The 26,956-nt window shown below is 46.3% G+C and overlaps 2 protein-coding genes across 5 annotated transcripts in view; one reads left to right on the forward strand and one right to left on the reverse strand.

Annotated features, from left to right (window-relative positions):
* The window catches only part of LOC112676390 (uncharacterized), a 535,411-nt gene that overhangs the window by 398,146 nt on the left and 110,309 nt on the right, over nt 1-26,956 (forward strand). The window lies entirely within an intron of this gene.
* LOC112676399 (splicing factor SWAP) overlaps nt 1-26,956 on the reverse strand; it is a 69,668-nt gene that overhangs the window by 5,793 nt on the left and 36,919 nt on the right. For all 3 annotated transcript variants that reach the window (XM_025473546.3, XM_049102196.1, XM_025473547.3), the window contains exons 12-15: nt 24,362-24,592; nt 23,136-23,326; nt 13,013-13,278; nt 6,223-6,348 (exon numbers count right to left, since the gene is read on the reverse strand). In XM_025473546.3, coding sequence (XP_025329331.1) covers nt 6,223-6,348; nt 13,013-13,278; nt 23,136-23,326; nt 24,362-24,592 — 814 coding nt within the window. The remainder of the gene's footprint in view (nt 1-6,222; nt 6,349-13,012; nt 13,279-23,135; nt 23,327-24,361; nt 24,593-26,956) is intronic.

Raw genomic sequence — 26,956 nt, forward strand, 5'->3', positions numbered from 1 at the left:
TCAGTTTTTGATCAAAGAACCATCTTTTAGTTTTACCGTTAGGCTGTTTCCTATTTTATTCCCTCCTTTCTTAAAAAAAAAGCAGAAGTACAGATAGCACACGGTGTTACACTAGTTTCAGGCGAATCACAGTGACGCACAGGCCCAGCTGCCATCTGTTACTGACACCAGTGACTGGACTCTGGGCCTCTCGTCCCCAGGACTCCCTCATTCCATGACCTCCTACATCCCTGGCAGCAACCACCAGTTCTTTCTCTGTATCTGTGGGTCTGTTCTTTGTTCATCTGTTTCATTTCTACAGTTCCACAGATGAGTAAAAGCCTATAGTTGTCTTTCTCTGACTTACTTAACTCAGCACAATACCCTTTGGTTCCAACCACTTCATTGCAAGTGGCAAAATTTCATTCATTCCTGATGGCTGTGTATATATACAGACCACATCTTTAGCTAGTCATCTGTTGATAGGGGCTATTTCCAGTTTGGCTGTTGTAAATAATGCTGCAATAAACATGGGATGCATGTGTCTTTTCCAAACAGGATCTTCATTTTCTTTGGGCAAATACCCAGTAGTGTGATTACCTGATTGTAGGTTTTTGTTCTATATTTAAGTTCTTGAGGAATTTCCATACTGTTCTCCAGAGTGGCTGCACCAGTTTGCATTCTCACCAATAATGCAGGAGGGTTCTCCTTTCTCCACATCCTCGTCAATACCTGTTGTTTCCTGAAATGTTGATTTTAGTCATTATGACAGGTGTGAGGTGGTATCTCATGGTGGTTTCAATTTGTATTTCTCTGATAATAAGTGATGTTGATCATCTTTTCATGTGTCTGTTGGCTATCCCCATGTCTTCTTTGGAAAAACATCTGTTCCTGTCTTCTCTCCCCACCTCTTTTTAAAGTAGGCTCCATGCAGGGCTTGAACTCAGGACCCTGAGATCAAGCGTCAGATGTTTAACTGAGCCACCCAGGCATACTTTCTGCCCATTTTTAAACTTGATTATTTCTTTTTGGGGTGTTGAGTTTGATAGATTCTTTATATATTTTGGATACAAGCCCTTTATCTGATATGTCATTTGTGAATATCTTCTCCCATTCTGTAGGTTGTCTTTTAGTTTTGTTGACTGTTTCCTTTGCTGTGCAGAAGCTTTTTAAGTCTCAATAGTTCATTATTGCTTTTATTTCCCTTACCTTTGGAGACATGTCTAGCTAGAAGTTGCTGCAGCTGAGGTCACAAAGGTTGCTGCCTGTGTTCTCCTCTAGGATTTTGATGGATTCCTGTCTCACATTTAGGTCTTTCATCCATTTTGAGTCATTTTTATGTATGGTATAAGAAAATGGTCCAGTTACATTCTTCTGCATGTGGCTGTCCAGTTTTTCCAGCACTATTTGTTGAAGAGACTGTCTTTTTTCCATTGGATATTCTTTCCTGCTTTGTCAAAGATTAGTTGACCATAGAGTTGAGGGTCCATTTCTGGGTTCTCTCTTCTGTTTCACTGATCTCTGTGTCTGTTTTTCTGCCAGTACCATAGTGTTTTGATAATTACAGCTTTGTAATATAGCTTGAAGTCTGGGATTGTGATGCCTCCAGCTTTGGTTTTCTTTTTCAAGATTGCTTTGGCTATTCAGGGTATTTTGTGGTTCCATATAGACTTAAAGATTATTTGCATTTTCTATTTTCTTGATTTCTGATCTTACCTTTATTATTTCCTTGCTTCTACTTACTTTGGGTTTAGTTTGCTCTTTCTGTAGCTTAAGACAGAGGATTAGATCATTGTTTTTAGACCTTTCTTCTTCTCAGATACATTTAAAGCTACTAGTACTTCCTTCTAGGCAAACCTACACACTACAGATTTGACTATGTTACATTTTCACTGTCATTCATTTAAAAATATTTTCTACTTTCCCTTTTGATTTTGTCTTTGATAAAAACTTCCCAACATTTGGCAGATTTCCAGATACCTTTTTATAGATTTCTAGACTTGCTGCCATGTGTTAGGGGATATACTCTGCATCATCTGAGTCTTCCAGGACTTCTGGAGCCTTATACAAACAGCAGGTGGATGAGCTAGTGCAGTGGAGGTGTATAGTTTCTACATCCACACTGTCTTGTTGTCTGCCTGTTCCCAGCTCTCTCCATGTTGCTTCAAGTATTTCTTCTTTTTTTAAGAAAGAGAGTGCCGCATGAGTGCACAAGTTGGGGGAGGGGCAGAGGGAGAATCTCAGGTAGACTCTATGCCCAGCAGGGAGCCCAACATGGGGCTCAATCCCATAACCCTGAGATCAGGACCTGAGCTAAAATCAAGAGTTGGATGCCCAACCTGTTGTGCCACCCTGGCACCCGTGCTTCAAGTACCTTATAAAGTGCTCTCCCCTGGTGCCCACCTGGAGAAGCCATGTCCACTGGAGGCTGGCCATCCTCTGTGGCACCTCCCGTCAGTGCAGCCACCTGCCTTCTTGCTCAGAGCATTGCATGATCGTCCTTTCCCATCTAATTGTTAACTGACTTGTGCACTGAAAGCCTCTCTATAAGCAGGTTAGCACTAGCTTTTGCTTTTTAATGCTATCTAGACCCTTTCCCTCATCATCAGTCCTTCATCTGCTTGCATTTAACACACAGATTTATTATTTGTTTGTTTATTTTTAAAGGTTTTATTTATTTATTCATGACGGCGGGGGGGGGGGCGGCAGACACAGGCAGAGGGAGAAGCAGGCTCCATGCAGGGAGCCCAACATGGGACTTGATCCCGGGTCTCCAGGATCACACCCCAGGTCAAAGGTGGCGCCAAACCGCTGGGCCACCGGGGCTGCCCTTAACACACAGACTTGCGAGGGTTGTGTTGAGTCTACAATCCTCTTGTTTTCTGTTGTCTTTTCATTCTTTTTCTTCCCCTTCCTCACATTTCTGCTTTCTTTTCAACCAGTGAAGCATTTTTAAGGTTCTGTCTTATGTCTGCTCTTGGTTGGCTCTTACCTCCTTTTTCTTTTTATTTACTTATTTAAAAAGATTTTATTTATTTATTCATGAGAGACACAGAGAGAGGAGAAGAGACATAGGCAGAGGGAGAAGCAGGTTCCCTGTGGAAGCCTGATGTGGGACTCGATCCCAGGACCAAAAGATCACACCTTGAGCCAAAGGCAGACACTTAACCACTGAGCCACCCAGGCACCCCTCCCTTTTCTTTTTAGTGGCTGCCCTGGGGAATGAAGACATGTGTGCTTCACTGACAAAGTCTACTGCGAATCAGTAACACTTAATGTGTAAGAGCCTGTAATAACAGCACAGCCCCATCCATTCACACGACACCTGTGATGTGCCCGGCATGGTGCTGAGCCAAAAGTGTCCAATGGCAAACCACCTCTGACCAATGATGTACTATTTACTGTAACAAAACAACCGGACATCCTGCTGAGGTGCGCTGTGGTACAAAATGGCCAAACATTTGCAGGCATTCTACTCTTCAAATAATGTTCCATATAACCATATCCTGATCTCCAAAATAAAGAGCTGGATAAACAGTTGGCCCTAGTGCTGGGGCAGGGAAAGCACCAGCAAAGCCTGAAATATCTTGTGCTAAAAAGCAACAAAGTGCTTTGGGAAAAACAAGGCCAAATGTGAGATGGATGCTGCCATCAGAGTAATACTGTTGATGGATTCGTGTACAACAGATGAAAAAACAAAACCCCAAAACCTAAAGTCCACAGGGACACCAAACAAAGGGGTATGTGTGTGTGTCTCCTTTAGCGAACAAGGGATGGGATGTGAAAGCCACCACACTGCCATCACCAATATAAGAACCAATTCAGCATCAGTGGATGATTAGGCCAACGAGAGTGTGGCTAGCTAGCAGTGGGATGTTGGTGCTGTGTCACGGAACCATAGACAGATGACCTGTGAGGGGCACGCAACCTTGACCACACCATCGAATGCAGCATCACTGATAATGGGACAGATGGACACTGTGTGATGACAGACGCTTCATGTGACACAAAGGTAAGTCACACACTACCCGTGCAGCACTCCTGCCAAAATATTTAGCACGAACCCAGCCATGGGAACAAGCTAAGACAACTTAACCCTCTGTAACACGGTTGGCCTGGACTTGTCAGTCACCCAATACACACGCAAAGGAAGGAGGGAAGGAGGGAAGGAGGGAAGGAGGGAAGGAGGGAGGGAGGGAGGGAGGGAAGAGAGACAGCCAAATAGAAACATGCTGATCCTGCTGAACTCAGGTAGTGGTTACATGCATATGAGTGTTCCTTGGACTTTAAAAAAGTGCAGAACTGTCTAGCAAATTAAAAAAATGTCAAAACAAGAAGTCAGTGAAAGCGGCACTCAAAGACCAGCTTGTAGAAATGATCCTCCAACTCTGGTGGGAGGCAGTTCCTCCCTAGGCCTGGGTGATCAGACAGGATCAGGGCAACTCGGACTTGGCAGGAGAACCAGCCACCCGCCGTCACATTACAGCAGTGGCTCTACACTTGCTCTGAGTGGAAGGCTGCAGGGGACATGCTGATTGCTGGGTTAACATGCTTGGACCACGTTCCTGCACTCATGCCCTCCCTTGGGCCCCCACTGGATGTAGCACAGCTCCCAACACCCAGAGTCAGGCTCCTGGGGTGATCCTGCCGCTCGGGTAGGTAGCACAGCTCTGTATCCGTAGAGCCTTCACTTGCTTTGTACGACTCATTAAAGCTCATTCCCACCATTCCTAATAGAACCACCATCTTCTCCAGAGACAGCTTCTTTAATGCAAGGTTAATTTGAGGGCAGAGCAAGAATGCTTCTGTAGGGAGAGATCTTTTGCTACAAGGAATTAATTTTAGACCATGCCCTTTACATACGCCGAAGGTGAAGATGAATTTCAAATGTTAAATAATTTCTTGGTAAAGGAATACGATTTCAAATGGACTTGGATTTCCATCATGCTATCCCGGCACGGGGGCGGGTACTTCAGGCAGGATTGGCAAGGCACAGACTGCACGCGAGCAGAGTGAGCCTGCACATCCAGTGCATCTGCTCAACTCTGCCAGCCTCACAGCTCCTTTGCTGACTCTGTGGCTTTAGGAGAAAGATCACGTTTTACCAACGAATAGAGCTATCACAGAACTTGCCAGATTACAGGAACATGTTCTCATTAGGAATGTATTTCCAGAGCTGCTACCGCTATAACTACCACTGAGAAGGGCACCAGGAGGCTGCTCAGCCCATGTCCTCTGCAGACAGCCAGGACCAGGTGATGGCTGGTTCCCTAACACTTGTCATTTCGGCCTGTCATCTGGGAGGCTCAGGAACCCCGAGTGTCCTGACTTGCACACACTCGGCAGCAGTTATGAAACCCAAGCTAAGATGTGCACAACCCCACCCGCCTGCCTCTGGGCACCTCAGTCACGGGGAGAACAATGCTTCTTGTCCACCCACCAGAGCTGGGGCTTGGGCTAACTCCCATGCAAGAACATATGAAATGAGAACCCCTCCCTTTTGGGGAGAATGAAACAAAGAAGCTAAGTGATGTAAAGCTGTCAGGGAAACACCCTTCTGTGGCCCTGTCCACCACCATGCTCCTGGTGAGGGGTGCCAGCAGGTCCGAGAGAGGCACAGATGGCCCAGACATGTCCCATCAAGTTGGTGTGGTATTAGTGCTTTTAGTGGAGTGCCTTGGCATTCTCTCCCTGGAAGAGCTGAGGACACTGGCTGGCTGGGAATGGGAGGCCTGGGGGCCAGGCGTCATGGCTGAGAGGCCTACTTTAATGAACATGGGAGCCAGTCTCTCTAGCTCTCCACAACCAAGACAGGTCTGTCCCAGCAGTCAAGGGGTCAGAGGACAGAGCCTGTCTCTGCTCTTAGGCCCCATGAGGACTCTGTGCTCTGCCACTAGGGCAGTAGCAGAGATTCACTCAAGACTCAAACTTCTGACTTCTTGTCTCCTATCACTACCTTTCCTTTCCCCGTCACCAGGTAAAGAGTAAGGAGCTGTGTGTGTGGGTCCAGTGGGGTAGCCAGACATAGGGGCTAGTGCTGGGCACTGCCTGATGCCATCCTGATTCTGAGATGGAACTCCCTGTGCTGTCAGTTCTAAGAGTAATGGAAAAACTGCTAAGGGCTGAGCATCTGCTGGGGGTGGCTCCCCTGGTTATCTCCAGCCCTCCTCAGACATATGTGTGCCAAATCCTCACACTCCCTGACAGCACAGACTCTGTGTCTAGGAACTCACAGATGCCTACCTGGACCGGGTCCGCTTCCTGCTGACGCCTGGGCTGTTACTCATCCGGTAGGCAGTGGGGACACTCCTTTCTTCCCTCCGTCTCTCAGGAGAGTGTGCTCTTCTCCGAGGGGACCGGGATCGTGACCTGGATAGAGGAAGATGAGGGGTTTTACTCCATCTGGATGCCAGGTTATCACTTCCATGCTAGGGCAATGATCAGCCTGGTCTGTGTCTGTGGGCTGACAGGTGTCACATCTGTCCTTTTGGAGGTCCCTCCGGCTTTACTACTCTAGACACAGAATCGAATCCAGACTCAGAGGCAGAGATAGAGACTTTGCTCCCACTTCGGAACACGTGTCACACCAACGCTAAACTTACCTAGGGCACAACACACTTTTTTTTTTTTTTTTTTTTTTTTAGGGCACAACACACTTAAGGCTACATGTTGCTGGCCCAAATGGTCAGCGGCACCAATCCTCCCCGATTCCAGGTCTGACCAGGTGATTACGGTTAACTCATGCCTGCAGCTTCCCATCCTTACACTCGGTGCATTTTATTGCCCTCAAGGATTTTCAGCTCACTGACATCTTGATCAAAATGACATAAGGAAAAAAAATTAAAAAAAAAATGACATAAGGAAAAGCACTGAAATCTAAGTGAGTTATTTCTATTTGTTCTGAATGCTGGCGACAGGAAGAAACTAAAGCGTAATGAAATCAGAGCGCTATCTGGAAGCCTCTCTTGTTCATACTAATCATACAGATTCTTGGTGTGAACGACCAACCAGCCGTAGCAATTCAATTCAGAACATGCTATCTCTCATGAGAATCTAAGTTTAGGAGATTCTTTGGATGCAAAACCATCTGTTAAAATATTTTATTCTCCCCTTCCATGTTCCTGGAGACCCTCCTCACTCTATCCATGCAGTGATATAGTCCATTCAGGGCTTCCAGTGCTCAGAGCTCCACCCAACTGAGACCCTCAGTCACTGGGGGTTAAGGCCCTCCAAGGAGGGTCCCATAACGATGACTTTAGGATTCCTCTTTTAAAAAAAAAAAGGATTCCTCTTTTTTGTTCACTCTGTGAAATTACTGTTTCAGGAAGATGTAGAATAAGCAGAAATCTGGACAAAAAAACAATTTCTTTTCCTTCTGTTTCTATGACAACCCACTCAAAAATAATACAAAGAGCAGTATGATTTTGCCATGAAAAATTCTACACCAAATCATATTAATTATAATAAACTTCCTAAATAACACACATTGTTATTCCAAAGATCAGCTTATCATTATATTCCATGCTTCTGCGTCACAGAGAAAAAACCCTGAGTCACTCCTGAAAAAGATCAGCCACAGAATGAACCTGCTCCAGGTAAACCATCATCGGCTTAGAGTCCTTTCTAGCACAACTGTGTGTTTTTTTCCCAGGTCTTTCCTAAGATTTATGTGACAAATTATAAGGGTGAGGTCAATCAGACACTTTGACGTTTAGCAAAGAGCTCTGGGAGTCAACTCTGTTGCCCCTGGTGAATGGCCCAGCCTGAGCTCCAAGCTCAGAGTCCCCAGAGCCCGGGAGAAAGCTCTGTTTAATCAGACCTCTACACCGTGGAATGCTTACACGGAGAGTTCTACAATAAATCTGATAATCAGGAAAAGTGAAAGTTTTTAGGGCCTGTAAATTCATAATTCTGATGCAACATTACTCTGCAGTGACTATGAGAGGGCTCTGAGGTGAAGTGGCTGTCACCAGTAGATCTGAGGTCATCTTGATTCTACTTTTGGCAGCTGTAAGCTTCAAATAATACTTAGGTTTTATTTTAATTAAAGAAGCACTAATGCTTTCATTCTGCTAATTAGGTGGTTAATAATGCTATCACAACATATGCAAGAAACAGGAGTTTCATTTTATAAGTAAATCATCTGTATGATGAGACAGATACTTTTTATTGAATAATCATAACAGTTTGCTTTCAAATAAAGGCAGAATGAGCCTTCTTCCTTCCAACATTTAACCACCAGAGCCACCCCACTTCCTCCATCCCTGCCCCTCTATCACTCCAGAGTAGCACCTGGTGGGCATGCAGCAGCAGGGCTGGGTTAGGGTCAGCTCCACAGAACAAGAACAGTTGGCCCTCACCAGCACACTAAGTGCTCAGCATCACCTCTTGGGAATCTTATGTAGGATGAGGAGATTAATGATGGTCATTACCCCAATTTTGCTGGCTTAAGCTGTTCTGGAATCTCCCTCCATTTTGACACCCCTTAAACACTGGCTAGCCAATGAAACAAACATCAAAGGCGACCTTATAAAATATTCTTTTTTTTTTTAAAGATTTTATTTATTCATAGACACAGAGAGAGAGAGAGAGGCAGAGACACAGGCAGAGGGAGGAGCAGGCATCATACAGAGAGCCCAACGTGGGACTCGATCCCAGGTCTCCAGGATCACACTCCAGGCTGCAGGCGGCGCCAAACTGCTGTGCCACTGGGGCTGCCCGCAACCTTATAAAATATTCTTAAAGGAAACCTAATTTCAAGCTTTAGTCTTACAAGATTTTAAAAAGACCTGAACTATTAAAGCTGAATTTTTAGGTGATAATGAACGGCATAAATACTTCTTCATTCCATTTATGGCACAGAACCTAGTGAGATATAAACATAAAACACAGAGTGGGGCCCTGGGGTGGCTCAGTAGGTTGAACGTTCAATTCTTGATTTTGGTTTAAGTCCTGATCTCAGGGTCATGAGATTGAGCCCTGCATCAGGCTCTGTGAGAGTTTCTCTCCCTCTCTCTCTGCCCCTCCCTGCCTTGCATGTCCGTTCTAATAAATTAATCTTCAAAAAAAAAAAAAAAAAAAAGAAAGAAAAAAAAAACCAGAGGAAAAAAAGTCTTACACTTTAATATTGGTTTAAAAGACACTAAACACTGTGTGGTAATCACTGTGCTTTCTTTTTTTTTTTTAATTTTTTATTTATTTATGATAGTCATACAGAGAGAAAGAGAGAGAGGCAGAGACACAGGCAGAGGGAGAAGCAGGCTCCATGCACCGGGAGCCCGACGTGGGATTTGATCCCGGGTCTCCAGGATCGCGCCCTGGGCCAAAGGCAGGCGCCAAACCACTGCGCCACCCAGGGATCCCTCACTGTGCTTTCTGAGAAGCACCATACTGATTTCTAGAACTGAAGGTTCTTCTATGACCAGGTCACCTCTGGAGACCTAGAGTCACCAACCTACACCTAGGACAAACTGGCTTCTTGGACTGCAGACACGCAGACATTACCTATGTTCACAGAGAGATCACTTCTGCTAGGAAAGGGTGTTCTAACCCTAACTTTCTACATCCTACAAGGCACTTCAGTAATTTAACACATAAAAGAATATACATTTCAAACACAGAACCCTACAAGTACAAATATTAACAAATGTGCATTTTGCTTGGAGCTGGCAGGAGTCTTTTTTTTAAAAACAATTGATTTAAGTTGTGTGTCAGGCCTAAGAAACAAATCTCATTAGGACCTATGCACATATTATGTCTGTAATGGGTAATTCTATCTGAAAAGACAGAGTTAAAGAAAAATTTATAACAGCATCATTAGCAACCTCAATGTTTTTTTTGAGGTTTTCAATGTTTGCTTAAAACCAAATTTTTCGCATGTCAACTATTCATTTGCCGAGAATACCAACCACTCTCGGTTTGAACCTGCTGCAGGGTAAGTCCCCTGGGGCCCAGGAAGTTATCAGCACTGGCAGAGCCTAGACTGAGAAAGCAGGTCTACAGCTGCTTAGGAAAACACGCAGCGTTACCAAACAAAGCAGACATGCTGTTCTGAGCCACGACCCGTAGAAGGAGCCATCCCTGGGCCAAAGGCCAACTGGTTTCTCCTTTCAGTCCCAGGCTCTGGCTTCAAAAAGCATCGCTACATATGAGCTTTCAAGGCAAAACATCATGGAAGACCAAACACTTTGAAGGTTTGTGTCATAATTTTTATTATCTTATGATGAAGTTGCACTTTGGCTTGATATCCAACATGAACGGCAACATCGGATACCGGAGATCTGACTGCCACTGAACTGAGAAGTAGCTTTCGTAACTACAGTCAGCCCCTGGGACTGAAACACTCGGAGAGTTATAAACTCAGCTCTCCTGACAGGTAATTTTTTTTTCATTTTATTATTTTTTTATAATAAATTTATTTTTTATTGGTGTTCAATTTACCAACATACAGAATAACACCCAGTGCTCATCCTGTCAAGTGCCCCCCTCAGTGCCTGTCACCCATTCCCGGACAGCTAATTTTAACTGTAGGTCAAATTAGGGTGAAGCTGGAGGTTTGCCACCACAGAACTCATACACAGAACATTTTAAACTTAATTTCTTCTTGTAACTCAAGGTTACACACTAAAGATGAGGATTTTGCTTCTGGCATTTGTCAGTACTAAACATACAGAAAAATATAAAATATTATTTGTGTATAAAATACATAGCTCTGAATCTTTTTAAAACATTTAGGGATGCCTGGGTGGCTCAGTCAGCCCAGGTCATGATGGCGGGGGCGGGGGGGTTGTGAGGTCACGCCCCTTGTGGGGCCTGCTCTGGGTGCGGAGCTGCTTGGGATTCTCTTTCTCTCTCCCTCTGTTCCTCCTCTTCCTCTCTCAAAAAACAAAAACAAGGGACACCTGGGTAGCTCAGGGGTTGAGCGTCTGCCTTTGGCTCAGGACATGATCCTGGGATCCGGATCCTCCCTTGCAGGGAGCCTGCTTCTCCCTCTGCCTGTGTATCTGCCTCTCTCTCTGTGTCTCTCATGAATAAAATCTTAAAAAACAAACACCCCCCCCCAATTATATAAAAAGTCTTAAAATAACATATAAAATGACTTACTCTGTTATAGTCAATAAAAAGAACATAAAACCTAGAATCTTAAAATTCCAAGTGTTAGACGAGCATTCCACTTGAAAAGAGAACAATATGGGGAAATGTTTGTGGCCAGTATGCTGTCCTCCTCACCCCTGGGGATGGGCCATACTTCACACTGTACTTGTTGAACATCAATGTCAGAACAGAACTCCTATCACACTGAAGATGTGAGGTGAGGCGCTTTCATCGTTGCCAGGCCCCAGACTAGGGATTAGGAGGGAATTATGGTCTCTTTTGCTAGAGTCCTGCAGTGAAGGACAGCTGGCTGGAGTTTACTGTGCACGTTATTGCTCAGAGGGCTCATGTGGGCCTATGTTACTTATGTCCATTACATGATAATGTAAGAAACTATCAAAAAAGAAACTTTAAAATGTTTTGATGTTTATATATAAATTCCTGGGAGCTTCCAAAATTGAAACTGTATCAGCAAAGTTGTTCATTTAATTAAAAAACAGCAAGGTGGGGCAGCCCTGGTGGCTCAGCAGTTTAGCAACGCCTTCAGCCCAGGGTGTGATCCTGGAGACCTGGGATCGAGTCCCACATTGGGCTCCCTGCATGGAGCCTGCTTCTCCCTCTGTCTGTGTCTCTGCCTCTCTCTCTCTCTGTCTCTCATGAATAAATAATAAAATCTTAAAAAACAAAACAAAACAAAACAGCAAGGTGTGTGGGTGTGTGTCTGCATGTGCATATGTACGGTATGTGCACATGTATGTGTCTGTGTGGGGTGTGTGCCTGTCATGATGGAACTTCTAAAGTGTTAAAATTGCAGACACTCAAGGATCAAGTGTTTTTACGTGGAGGCAAATCCAATTTCACTATTGATAGGTAAGTGTCAATGCTTGTAAAGCCTTTGAGGTCCAGTCTGGGTAAAAACAGGGAAAGCCTGTTGTTTTTAGGATATATTCATAGATGAATGCGTTTTAAATACAGAAAGTGCAGGGTATCTGCACTTTCCCAGGGAAAGGGGAACCAGCACCAATTACAGAAGAAACACGGGATCCCAGGAGTCCAAGTGATGCACCAGAGAGAAAGCCGGCAGAGTACACTCAATACTTAGTAATAGATCGCAATGCATGATGCAGGTTTTAAAACCAGATGTTTACTTTTCAAACCTCCTGCAAGCCAGTTACCTGAAACAAAATGGAATTGCCTCACTGAGCAGTGAACTCTGTGATCCTTTAGGGGATGTGTTTATATCTGTGGCCTCAAGTCTTCATCTGCTCTCTCAGGCGGCCAGTAACAGCCCTCCTACGGGAGGCCATAGGGAAATCGATGGAGGGAAAAGGTGGGTGCTGCCATGGACACTGTGCAGAGGAGCTGCGCACAGCCCACATGGTCACACTTTCTTCTGTCACAATGTGCATGCGTGTAAAGGGAATGTGCACGGGAAAGGCCACTCCAACAAGACAGGACATGCCACCCTTGTGAGTCAGATAGTGAACACATGTGCTAGACTTGCCTCCAAGATCTATTAAAACATATTCTGTTTTTAAAAAATTGGACCATAGTTGATGAGCCTTAGAAATGAAAATAGGGACACCTGTGAGGCTCAGTGGTTGAGCATCTGCCTTTGGTTCAGGGAGTGATCGGGGGTCCTGGGATCAAGTCCTCCATCAGCTCCCCGCAGGGAGCCTGCTTCTCCCTCTGCCTATGTCTCTGCCTCTCTGTCTCTCATGAATGAATGAATGAATGAATGAATGAATGAATAAATAAATAAATAAGAAAAAAAGGAAATGAAATGAAAATAAAAAACAACCTGAAAAGACGCCATTTGGGTCTGCAAGCTGCATCTGCATGCAAGCATTCCCAAGGTCTGCACTTGCCCCCACCTCGCCGGGGAAGGAGGGCCCAGCACCCACGTCAGGCCTGTACCACGGGCGCCCAGCGCACCCACCTGGAGCGTCGTGCTGTCCGATAGGCGCTGGGGAGACAGTGCTTTGCTTTTGAGTGGGACCTGGGCCTGGACTTGGATGACGAGTGGTACTTGGGGGAGCGTGACCTTGTTCGAGAACGCTTTTTATGCTTCTTTTTCTTTCTCTCTTTCTCCTCTTCTCTTGGTGGGTCTTTACTTTTGCTGGAGGGTCCTTCTGGGGCTTTAACATCTGAAGCTGGCTGAGGTCTGCCTCCAGCCAGTAGAGGACAGGGCACAACACTGGCTTCCTGGGAACAGAAGCAAACATCTGAATGTTAAGAGGGAAAATAGGACATTTTAAAATGCACATACATACAATTTCTACTTTGGGGCCTTCACACACTTTAATGCACCAACGTGTGTTAGGACCACATCTCTAAAATACTGCCCTCGTATCTCTGCAGAAGTGGTGGCTTTGCAGATACCAGGAGTATACATGACGATTTCCCCCGCCGGCAGCGCTCGACCTGATGAAGCGAATGTGGTACCAGGGACACGGTGTCAGGAAAAAAGCCGTGCTTGTTCCTTCAAAAATAATTGTGACTTTCCAGGGATAGAGACATTTTCAAACCTCCAGCATTATGCTTTTATGAATCTATCAATCTGAAAATAATTTTTTAAAAAAGCCTTGAACCAGAAGAGGTTCCTGTTTTTTTTTTTTTTTAATTTTTATTTATTTATGATAGTCACACAGAGAGAGAGAGAGAGAGAGAGAGGCAGAGACACAGGCAGAGGGAGAAGCAGGCTCCATGCACCGGGAGCCCGACGTGGGATTCGATCCTGGGTCTCCAGGATCGTGTCCTGGGCCAAAGGCAGGCGCTAAACCGCTGCGCCACCCAGGGATCCCTCCTGTTTGATTTTTAAAACTTTGTCAAAAGGAAAAACCTTCCTTCTTTCCTTCCTGTACCTGTGTGAGTTGAGGGATATTAACTAAACCCTGTGGTCATCTCTTTGCAATACACCTAAGTGAAGTAATCATGTCGTGGATCTCATGCACATGGTGCTGCGCGCCAGTCACAGCTCAGTAACGTCAGGGAAAACAATGCACACGTGGCAGTCCTTAACTAGGTGAGTCCATGGCCACGACCCAGTCTGCACATGCTGATTTAGCACACTGCACACTTCTGCACTCAATGATCGTTCACCATAAACCCCTTCATCCACAGGAAACACACAGAGGGGCCGCTCACCCTGAATCCCCACAGTGGGAACTCCAGCACACAGACTCAGAGGTGGGTAGCTGATCAGCTGTGAGCATTATCCAGGGCAATGCCAGTTTCAGGAATTTCTTCTAAAGAGCACTCATCCAAAGTGTGCAGGATGCATGCCCGAGGTCTTGTGCTACACTACTCTGTAATGACCAAGACCTTCAAACCACCCAAATGACCGTCAAAGGCGGTTTCACAGGGTGCATCTGGACAGTGAAAGAGTGCTCAACCTTTAAAAATGAGGTGGTAATCCGACCTCCACTGACATTAACATTTGCCCACATCACATTATAAAATAATGAGTTTACAAAAAAACAAAAAACCTCAAACCCCACCAAAACCCGAACCCCCAACACCATCCCACATGCTGTTTGCCTGTTGTCCCTGAGAAGGTCACTCCTCAATTCACTTTAAGTGAGCTTTACCAGCAGCCATTAAACACTACACACTGCAAGACATACTGAGACTCTGCATTTGGAATAGCTCAAGGCTGGTGCTGAACTAGAGGGAGGGGTGTGCCTGTGGGACAGGGTCTGTGGGATTGTGCAACTGCTCCCTTCCTTTCCCTGGGTTCCTGTGGTCCATGTGGACAAGGCCTGCTGGATGAGGGGACAGTGCTTCCTGCTAAAGCTACACTTTTTTTGGCTTTGAGAAAAAAAAGCAAGGTGCTCATCAAATGGAGATGTGCTCACCCCTTGGCCATGTCCCCACTTCCTGCTGATGTTCATGTCACTCTCTCCCACCTGCCCTTCTGTGAGCAGAGGCCCAAAGGGGGCATATGTACAAGCCAGCAAGACTGAGATGCTCGAGAACATGTCCTGTTCACAAAGTGCCCTGTCCCAAGCAGTTTCTTCCACCCTATGGTAACACAGTAACGGAAGCCAGCAGGAAGAGGGCAAAGACCTTGCATGGCACCTGTTCTGGTCCTCACTCCCCACCTTCCATGGCAGCAGCACTGTGGGCTTGTCTCTAAAGCTTGGCCTAAACTGGCTCAGGGTGCCCATCTCAACCCTAGACAGGAAATTGACCTCCATGTCTGAGAACACTCAGTTGGGCTCAGGCACTGGTCAAGACTTGTCCGTGACAGATTACACGACACCCCAACCCAGTGCAGGAAGCTCTGCAGCTTTATAGAGGCTGAGGAAAGGGAGGCCACCCAGCCCCCGCCTGGTGCTGTGGGCATGGTACAGGTATGCAGAGTGAGGGAGAACTCAGCTGCTGCGCAGCAGGAAAATCAGCTTGGGGTAGTTTTAAAAACTCCCAATGAATTAGGGACTCACGTTGCAAGAAAGGCAAGACTGAAGCTGGGGACAAACCCAGCACCCAGAGATGGCATGCAAGCCCCCTGTGAAAGCCAAATGAGTGTTGACGCCACAAGCAGAGGAAGGAGTGCAGTGGAGCCACCTCTGGTCCTTCCTGAGACCAGCAAAGGAGGCCCTGGGACTCCCAGGGAAACCCAGGGCTGCATCTCTCTCAGGACTCTCCCTCTGTACTTCTACGGGACAGAACCATGGCACTCACTAGGGACATGGCCATTGGCCACTGGAATGAGGGAAAGGGCTGCAGTGCAGCCTGAAGCACAAAGTGTGTGCCGTGGCTCTCAAGATGAGTTTGTTTCTTTCCTTTTTTTTAAACAAGATTTTATTCGCTTATTTGAGAGGCAGAGCGTGTGTGCATGCAAGCACAAGCGGGGGAGGGGCAGAGGGAGAAGGGGAGCAGGGAGCCAAATGCAGGACTCGATCCCAGGATCATGACCTGAGCTGAAGGCAGAGGCTTCACTGACGAAGCTACCCAGGCGCCCCATGGGCTGAATTTCTATTTACATTTTTACTGCCAACCTGGCAGCTCCCATCTCTGAACTTAGTACTGCTTCTCTGTCTTCATCTCAACATACTGCCTGTCATTAGCGATGCTTCACAGTGGGTGAAGTTTAGTACTCCATTTGAGGCAACGGGTAATTAAACCAACTTTTTTTTTTTTTTAAGATTTTATTTATTTATTCATGAGAGACATGCAGAGAGAGGCAGAGACTTAGGAAGAGGGAGAAGCAGGCTCCATGCAGGAAGCCCAATGTGGGACTCAATCCCGGAATTCCGGGACTCATGACCTGAGCTGAAGGCAAATGCTCAACCACTGAGCCACCCAGGTGTCCCTAAAGCAACATTTTCAAAACAGAAATTGTAATCGAGTCATGGGATCTATTTATTCTGATGATTATTGTTCACCATTAAAGAGAAAATCAGCAACAATGGGGGGAGGGCTTTCCCCAAATGAACTAAGGGTTGTGATGACCCCAGCTTAAAGTACCAAGAGAATACTTAGAAATTCAGCAATTAGACTTAACAAACAAAACAAAAGGTAACAAATACCACCTGCCCAGTTACTGCCATCCAGCAGCTAGTCCCAGGGCACAAGTACCTGGTGCCCTCCCTCCACACCTCTGCCACTTTTGAAGCTGAGTGGCTGCCACGTACTTGGGAAGGTAAAGAGGCCCTGACCTTCCCACAACCCCATCACCATGTGATGAGCTGTGTTCTGCAGGGAAGGAGTAGGCTTGGTCATGACCCTCATGCAGGTCACCAGCAGCCTGGGAAGGAGCTGAATTAAGCCATAGTTATGCCTCCCCCTGCAAGCAAGTGCTAGTACCAAGCTCAAAGATGTACCATCTCGAGAGATTTATGGGCCATGGCTGTTCTGCATGAACAGGATGATGGTGATGAAGGGGTGGTTCGGAAGGTCTAGGCAGAGGCCTGAGGCTCTAGTCATGCGAACAGAAGGGCAGGTACTCCTATCACTTGCTAAGGGACAAGAGTGCATCACCAGCCTCTCCAACTACCCTGGAGGGATTCCTGCTACACGGCAAGACAGGATTCAAGGACTATAGAGAGAAGTATGTCTTGTGGACCCATGATAACAACTGGGCTGCCAAACTATTAACGGAAATAAGATGTTTGGACAAGTGCATTGGAAACCTGCTTCCCTACTTGTGTAAATACTATCTGTGGGGGCAATGGCCCTGTCTGCCCCCTTAATCCATGAATTCCAGAGGAAGTGCTCTCTATCTGAGCAGGAGACAGACCAGGGTGTGTCACCTCCCTGGTCATCATGCCACATTCAGGAAGAAGCAAGCTGTTCAGGACTTCCTTCTTAGTGGGTGATGAGGGGAGTCAGGGGCTGCAGGCAGCACAGTGGGAGGACACAGCTGGCCAGGGGAAGCTGTACCTGGAGATGAATCCTTGAGACACCTTTTGAGCCCCGAGTGAGCTATACCACCCTCAGAGCTCAGAATGTAAGCCCCTCTCTCTACTGGTTTTCCTTAAGCCATGTGGGGGCAGAAACTGACTTGTGAAATTAAAGCCTGACCAGTACAGCAATCCAGACTTTCAAAGCACTAGAAAATAAAATTAATACCCAATTCACTATTTACTCTGTACTTTGTGGCAACAATGGAAGCATTCTGTGCCTGTGCTGTCCGTCCACTGTAGTTAGCTACTGGGCACAAGTGGCTCCTGGGGCACCCGAAATGTGGCTAGTATGACTAAGGACCTGAATTTTGAATTTTATGTAATGAAAAAAGATTTTACCTATTTATTTTAGAGAGAGAGAAAGAGTGTGCATGCACATGCACAAGCTGGAGTGGGAGAGGCAGAGGGAGAAGCAGACTCCCCGCTGGGCAGGGAGCCCAATCCAATGCAGGGCTGAACCTAGGACCCCGATATCATGACCTGAGCTGAAGGCAGGCATTTAACCAAATGAGCCACCCGGGCGCCCCTATTTAATCTTTATTAAGTTACATTTAAATTAACCATGGGTAGCTGGAGGCTACCATAATGGACAGTGCACCTTGAAAACAACTCCGCATAAATGCTATTTCTGGCTTCACCAGAGTCCTTATTGCCTTGCTAACATGAATGGCACACACAAGCACCCTGGAAGACAGAGTTTGCCTGCGGCTCCACACCTCTTGCTCTGGTGTCTGAAGATACCTGGCCGAACCCTCTGTACATGTCATCAATGAGAGGCTGATGGAAATGTCTTTGGGGGGATCAGTGGTTTAGTGCCGGCCTCTGGCCCAGGGCATGATCCTGGAGTCCCGGGACTGAGTCCCACATCAGGCTCCCAGCATGGAGCCTGCTTCTCCCTCTGCGTGTGTCTCTGCCCCTCTGTCTCTCTCTCTGCGTCTCTTATAAATGAAATGAAATGAAATGAAATGAAATAAAATAAAAATAAAATAAAACAAAATAAAGGAAATGCCTCCAGGAGGCATAGCCACTGGCGTGCATGCTGACCAGCACCAAACGAGCAGAGCTGCCTTTCTGGGATGGGATATTAATATCCCAGCAAAAATGATCAAAGTACAAACCACCACGGGAGAGGGGAGGACACAGACTTGATCTGAGTGGCGTTTGGGAGAAATCAAAGGTGAAATTTTGGAAAATTATGAGAGTATTTAAAAACTTACTCTGCCTAACTTACGGATATTGGGAAATGACACTAGTCAGTCCTTTGATCACAATGAAGTATTTGCCAACAAATTAGCACAAAACTGACAACTATTATGGCCTGCTGGGGGAAAATGAATTGCTCAAAGCAGATGAACATGTACTTTAAAACACAATCTCATTTGTGAAATGACACTACACTAACTACAAAAATGAGGCAGTTCTGCATAGGTCTCCAGATTTTACTGTAAGTCTGAGATTTCAGACTTTGAAGCGCATCCTCTAATACTGCCCGTCAAGCAATGTGTCCTGCCTGCATGGCAGCTCCTCTTCTGAAACGAGCCCACAGCCAGGAGCAGAGTGCCCATGCTTTTCCTAAGACGACGCTGCATGTTCTGTGGGTGGGCACCTTGGTCTTACCCAGTCATCTATGTCCACACAGAATGCAGTCTTCCTATGGAAATGCTCTTCCTCATTTGTGTCCCACTCTGGTTCCACCAGACAGCTGCTGCATCACCATGCCAACTGTGCCTTCTCCTCCAGACACCTGGGTACAGGGCTGTGCCCACCTCCACCAATCAGAGGTCCTTGGCCCTGGAGGGCCCCCTCTACTTTGTCACCTCTCAGCATTATCAAGGTTCCTCAAAGCCCCGCCCAGATCCCCTCTCCACCTCCCAAGGCCCCAGGGCATCACCCACACTCCCATCTAGTCACAGCTGCTGTGTGTGCTGCAAGACCATGCTGGTGGACACATGTGATCGTGTAGTCACTGGATAAGAAACAGGCTTCTAATTTGTCTTCCAAAGGGTCCTGGCACCTCAAGTACAATAGAAGCCAGATTGATCTTTGTTCTCATTTCCTTGAGAACTCTTGCTGGGCCTATAAACTTGGCATCATTATGGATTGTTAACCTCAACAAACTGCTGGTGTTTAAAGGGTGTCCTGAAATGAGCTGTTCCTTTTTATTATTTATTTTATTTTTATTATTTTTTTTAAATGAGCTGTTCCTGTACAAATGACCACATGATAACTCAAAGGGGCTCAAATTTAAGACCTCTGGTTTCTCTTCATTTTGGATCAAGAACACACACCAAAACCACAATGTGTACACGGATTTCTAAGTAGTACTCACATACATGCTTCTCTGTATCTCACACACTGCTTAACAACGTATGGTCAGTACCTGTCCATGTTGATGAACACGCTTTAAAGCGTCACATAAGCTTGTGCCTGATTATAAGATGCCCTCTCCTCACATACAGTGGGCAGAGGGGACAGAAAGGGTCAAGGTGCAGGTGGAGGCTGGTGTATTCGCCAGGTAGCCTTTGATACAAGGGTAAAGGTGAGGGATCAGGTGGTTTGGTACATGCTCCTCAAGCTGAACTAGCTGCAAGTGGGATAAGCCACAACAGACAAAGAGGAAAAGCTTCTATGATACTGGTCACAGGAGAGTCAGGTAGACAGCCAGGGGAAATGAGGGTGGCTACGAGAGTAGCCCTCGGGGGGCAGGGGCCAGAATGCCATGCAGCCCATGAAGTCAGTCAGTGTCACCAACAGCTACAAATAGAGGCAACACCAAACTTCCCAACCTGTCAGACCGACAAGAATCAAAGGCTACTGACAAATGGGGCTGGTAGGGGTTTCATGGCCCCCCGGAGACAGACAAAAACTTCTATAATCATTTTAGGGGCTAATTTAGCAGCGCATGAAATTTTAAAAGCATTTCCACGGTCAGGGATTTACCACATGGACACACACACTGAAGTGAGTGCACAGGACACAGGAACAGACTAAAGCAGCATGGTTCTAGTGGTAAGACCCAGGAACAGCTTGCATGCCTACCACAGACTGGCTGGCACAGGGCTGACAGCTACTTACTCAATAAACACTCAAGCGCAACCCCACCATGGATAGGAATGGGCTCTGTAAGAGGTGAGAAGACCCGTATGCCAGAATAACGCACAGGATGTGATCCTATTATTGTGATATTTTAGTCTACCCATAGAAACTGATGGTTTTCCCTTGAGAATACCCAAGAAATAAAAGGCAGCATTCACATACAATGGAGCATTCTTCAGCTTAAAGGATGTAGTGAGAAGTGATGTAAGCTGGTCCCAGAGGAACCAATACGGTCAGGCTCCTCATCCACGGGGCCCTGAGAGCAGCCAGGCTGATCGGATGGATAGCATGGGTGTGGGCGCCAGGCGCTGGGTCATCAGCAATTCAGGGGGCAGCACCTCATTGGGAGGATGAAGATGTCCTGGAGGTGGATGGTGGTGGCTGCACATGATGGGAGTGTATTCAGTGTCACTGAACTATGTGCTTAAAAAGGCTTAAAGTGATAAAGCGTACGTATGTTTATTTTACACAAAAAGCCCTAAAATAAGTAAGATATCGGTATTTCCATAGGAATTGTAAAACAAGAACATACAAGCAGGGAAAACTGCCTCTCCCTCGCATGTGAACGTTTTATATCATGTGCATGCGCTGCATTAACAGAAGTGAAAGCAGATACTGCTGCACCCTGGGGCAGATGAACTGCAGCAAGTCCTGCCAGGATTTGGGCCAGGCCTTTTGAGGTGTGTCCCCACGCTGCCCTCCATACATACAGCTGCTCACACAGACCTGGGGTGTCATCCACTTTTGCTGACTGACCCCCTTTTCCTCATGCTGGGCACGTGGAGGCCAAGCCCCAAAAGCTCTCACAGCCCCATGCATGCCAGAATTCAACACCCGCAAGTGAAGTGCGCACAAAACATTCCACGAAGGCAGGGTAACCTGTCTCCAGAAGCTGCTTTAGGCTAAAATACTCGGAGGCTGAATCCCATTTATGACAATTGCCAATGTAATTAAAAGTATTTTTGTTTCAAAGCAATTAAAGACATTTATTACCATCTGTTAACTACTATTGTGTTTTTGTTGAAATAGTTTAGGGGCTACAATCTTTCCCACTAGATATGCAAGAAGACTGATCCAGTGACTTCAACAAGAAGCATACACACTCATTTCTACATATTACAGATTCAGAACACATGCCTGAAAACAAAGACAGTGGGATGCCTGGGTAGTTCAGCGGTTAAGCGTTTGCCTTTGGCTCAGGTCGTGATCCCAGAGTCTCAGGATTGAGTCCCACATCAGGCTCCCTACATGGAGCCTGCTTCTCCCTCTGCCTATGTCTCTGCCTCTCTCTCTCTGTGTCTCTCATAAATAAATAAAATCTTAAAAAAAAAAAAAAAAACCAACAAGGACGGGAGGTGCCATCTATGTATCAACAGGGAAAAAGTGAAGTTGCAGCCTATCTGATGTTTAGGGAAATAATTCTGGTAGCTGTGAGGGGTAACACAGTAGACTGGGGAAAACTGCGTATTAACGATGAACAATTCTGGTTGTGATCGAGTTTTCATTCAAACACAACACTGTTGGAGATCCTTGGGTGGCTCAGCAGTTTAGCGCCTGCCTTTGGCCCAGGGCGCGATCCTGGAGTCCCGGGATCGAGTCCCGCATCGGGCTCCTGGCATGGCGCCTGCTTCTCCCTCTGCCTGTGTCTCTGCCTCTCTTTCTTCTCTGTGTCTATCATGAATAAATAAAAAAAATCTTTAAAAAAACAAAACACAACACTGTTAGGAAATACAGATGTGACCACATAATATAATGGTTACATACGTCCATATGCAGATGTCCACTACCTACACCTCTCAGCGCACAGACGGCATCAGAATAGTGCAGGGACACACAACACCCACTCAGAGCCCCCCTGCCCCCAGGAGCCATGAGCATTCCCTTGGAGGTGTGTCTGACTCTGCCTGTTCCTGATGGAGCTCCAGACCAACCTGAGATGGGAGACAGCAAGCTTGGCCTGCAGCAGGAGGCAGGAGCCCGGCATGCAGGGTGCTGGTTCCTACCTAACAAACAGACCTAGTGGCCACCTACAGCCCGAATCCGCAATGAGTGATGGTCCCAGACTCTCAGAATCATCACTGTGATCAAAGTGAAAGAGCATAGCCCCTTCTATGTTACAGGGCAAGACCACTGCAGGGCAAGCTGGGGACCGTGGAGAGGCCTTGTCCTGAGCCCAGGGGTACGGGAGGAAACGTGTATGGGGCTAAGTGGACTCCCTTGCTCAGTAAGGAGCTGGGAAGGCTGGTTCCTTGTCAGAGAACGTGGCCTGTGAACACATTTTTTATAAAATTTTTTTCCCTGTGAACACATCTTACTTTGCTATTTAAGTTAATTACTGATGTTCATACGGACCCAAGATATCAGTGCTCTGGCAGAGCATGTCCCCAGGCGGATGCACGTTCCTTCCAGGGAAGCCCTCAGAGGCTGCCGTGGGGCAAGAGAAGCGTGCCAGCCCCATGGGGGAAGAGCAGGGCCTGCTAACATCCTGCACCTGGGCCAGAGGCACCCACCCTCACTCGCTTTTACCTGGAATGCTGATGTGGATTTTCAACTCACCTCTACATTGAAAGGATTTTCCTCAACTTTTCCGATTTCTGCTTCTGGCAGAGGATTTTTTAAGGTTTGTAAAAATAAAGCTGCTTTCCTTTTACGTTCAGCCTGAAGCTGTTTCTCCTTGGATTCCTTAGATGCCTGAGCTAGCTTCTCTCTGGCAGCAGCCGCGAGTCGGTCCTCCAGCTTTTGCTTTGCTTCAGGAATAAACACAGAAGAAAGTGAGGTTTAGAACACGTGGTATTTTATAAACACCTTGCTGTCTTAATTTTCACAGGCATAAAAGGGTCATGAAATATGATGCAGTTGTTCTAAAATTTCAGGATAATCAAAGTGAAATTTGAGAGAATTAGTTCAAAATGTATATTATTAGTATTTTTAATATTTCACCTTCAAAATCAGTCAGAAGGTTGATGGGATTCCATACCAGGAAGAGCTGGAATCATGGAAACCTCAGGGTGGCGCTCATCAACATGCAGCATAAGTACTCCTCTCTGACAAGGAATGCTGTGCTACAAGTGTCAACTCCAGATCATTCGACACATTGCTCAGTTTAGACTCATGCACAGAGCTGAGCCTGCTGAGAGGGCAACTCTGCACAATGCCAGGCCTGAGTAAGGCATCCGTCTATAAATGCTGCTTCATTCATGCATGCACATACAGAAAGAGCATACAGACCCAGGAAGAACAGATGTGAGCGGCTGAGGCTGGAGTTAATGAACTATTTTAGTGCAGAACAGAATATGTTCTGGGGGAGGGGTGGGAGCCTATGGGGCGCCTGTGCACATACCGCTGGTGGTGCTGGGGGAAAATGGTGGGCTGGCCAGGACCCATGAGGAGAGCCCCAGCCTGGAAACCAGCTCCTGCCCGTGTTACGTTGCAGGGTCTGATGGCTCACAAAAGGGCATGTCCTTGTCTGGTACAGGATCTGAGCCAGGAACACACGCTGAGCACTCCCCCCAAGGCTGCTGTCAGAGTACAAAGGCCCCCCACCCTCGATAAAGGCACTCTCGGCAGACTCATTTCTGTAGAAACCACGTGCCAGTGTCACTGCATCTGATGCTTAAGGAAGAGCAATGCTCGCTGCTCTAATAGAGAACTTTGCCTGAACCCCCATGGTCCTGATGTCCAAAGGCTGGGGCCAGTTCAGTCCCTGTGCTGCTGGCTTAATGTGTTAATCTCGTGTTTACGCTCTGTTGTTCTTTCAAGAAGGTGAAAATGTATTGACAAACCTTGTTTTGCTTCCAGCTCCTCCTGGGTAAGTTGAGGCCGCTTCTCCTCAATTACCACACAGGGTGGGGCGACTGCCAGGTTAGTGTTTGTAGTACTACTACAACTTTCTTGGCCTTCTTTGCCTTCTTCATCATCATCACTGTCATCATCTAGCTTAACACGATTTTTTTCCAGGGGAAGCAGATCATTTTCTTTGGCCTTGATTGCAAAGCTTATTGGAGCAAATGAAGCTGAAAAGAGTGAAAATGGTGATACAGTTTTAAATATGTGGAAGCACAAAGCAGAAACCCTCATAGGCCCCACCACACACAGGATCATCAGTTGGCGAGGTAATGTCCTGAGACGAGCCACATGTCACGCAGAGGAGGTTCTAGAGAAAGTGAGCAACACCTGTGTTGTCGAAGTGGGCTGTTTTAAATGCACGCTGCATGCAGGGAGGCTGGGCTGGCTCACTGAGGGACCCCATGCAAGCCTTGCCAGGGACGCAGGTGCTGAGTGCAAGTCAGGGTTGCTACATTTGTAAAGGGTCAATTTTCACTGGGGTTTTCCTTCTTTTTCTGGGCTTAGCATATGGCTGAATTTGCATAGGTCAAACAGGCATATGACGCAACTCCACTAATGAAAAGGTATTTCTAAAAAATCCCAACTCTGTAAATACTCTTTTCAAACAAAGGAGAAGTTACAGGATCCACTCCTTCATTCAGCAAACATTTTAAGGGGCATCCACTTCTGTGGGGCATCGTGTCAGACTACTTTATGGCTGTCACAAACTTTTAGGTGGTTCCATGTTCTCAAGAATGCTTGGAAATTTTAAGAGAAATACAAAGGCCCAAAGGGAAACAATCTTCTTCCCCAACCCTTCATCCGCTCAACACTCACTCCTGAGTCACTCACTCCTATAGACACTATGGTAAAGGTAGTTGGTAATGATACCTATTTGATCATATTACAATATTTTACTTTTAAAAACCATGAATTATTGTTTACGAAGGATATTCAAGTAAAATATAGCGAAGAGAAATTTTAAAGTGCGGCGCAAATCAGCTAACTCTGAGAATGTAGGAAGTAGGTTCTGGGTAGGTGTGCTCATCACACGACGCAGTTTTTGTACATGCTTGAAACTGTCCCTAAGAATGGCAGCTCTGTGGGTGACCACACGTGGGGAGGGGTATGGCCCAGCTGGCCCCCGAGGGTCCTACTATCAGCACTGTATGGCACCACAGCCATGCAAGCCTTGTGGTAGGTCCCCACTCCAGACCTCTGACATACAATGACGTCTGTCCACAATCAGGTCAAACTTGGGACACCCAGATGCTAAATGCTGGGAAGGGCAGAGCTGGAAAGTCAAATGGAAGATCAGCTCTGTATTGCCTGCACAGTGTTGTGCGCTGCTGCACAACAAGCTCTGCTCAGAGACCACACAAGGGTCACAACACAGTCAGGAGAGTCCACATTAATCACTGTACTGCGCTTATGTTAAAAGCAGTCCTATCTTCTGCAGATACACTAAAACATCTACGGATGAAATGCTACAAGGTTGGGGACTCTGGGGGTGGACTCAAGCTCAGTCCTGGGGCTGGCTGGTGGAGTGGGGTAGTGTGCTCATGACAGCACACTGCTTTTGCACATTTTCAAATTTTCTATGAGGAAAAAGAATTAATAATATTAACCCTTTATTGCTCATAGTAATATGAACTCTTTAATGAACACAGGATCAACTGAACTTAAAGGTGAAAAAATTCACTTAAATGTTCATTAAAATAGCTCATGGGTTTGGGGCTACAGTATTATAGCTCAACACAACTTGAATCATTCTCAAAGCATCTCTTCCTCCAAATTGGAAAAATCAGCCATCAATAAATGCATCATTTAAAACAAAAGCTTCTGAACATGTTCTGTGCTAACACAACACCCATATGGACATTTGGCATTATGCAAAACACAAAGCCAAAGAACAGTTACATGATGCAGACTCTAAAGCAATTTGGTAATGGAACGGACTAACAGGATAACCCATGGGCCTCACCTCACCCAACCTGCAGCCTCACCAGGGATGCTGTCAGGCTCCCTGCTTGCAGACTGGGAACCAAGGCTACAAGGCCAAGTAACTTCCAATTTATTTGTTTTCCACGACTATTGCTGAAGGTTTATTTCTAGGAGTCCTTGAGCCCTGTGGTGAGTACTGGACTGGACGCTGGGCTGGGCCACATGGGTCCGGGAGCGAGGGCATCCACGTGTAGTGGCCAGGCTTCTAGGGACCGCGTCCTATGCTTGTAAAGACAGTGAGAGTCCTTGCTGCCCTGAGCTTCTACCTCACTGAGCATTATGTTGAACTTCACCAAGTTGAGAGGCAAAAACCCAGCATTTTGTTAATGAAGAGATTTTAAAACTGTATTTACTTTCTTCCTTTGTTAGGGATCTTCCTGTGTCCTGGGTCTACTAATTTTCTGCTGCACTGTCTTTTTTCATCAGCCAGTGAGCTCTTCCTACAGTGTGGACACTCCCCCTCCTCCTGCATGTGAGCAATCACCAACATTTTGACATTCGTCATTTAATTTCATTCAGATTCTGCCCCCGTCAGACCTCCTACTCTT

Source organism: Canis lupus, chromosome 26, assembly GCF_003254725.2.
Source record: "Canis lupus dingo isolate Sandy chromosome 26, ASM325472v2, whole genome shotgun sequence".
In the NCBI taxonomy this organism is placed as follows: Eukaryota; Metazoa; Chordata; class Mammalia; order Carnivora; family Canidae; genus Canis; species Canis lupus.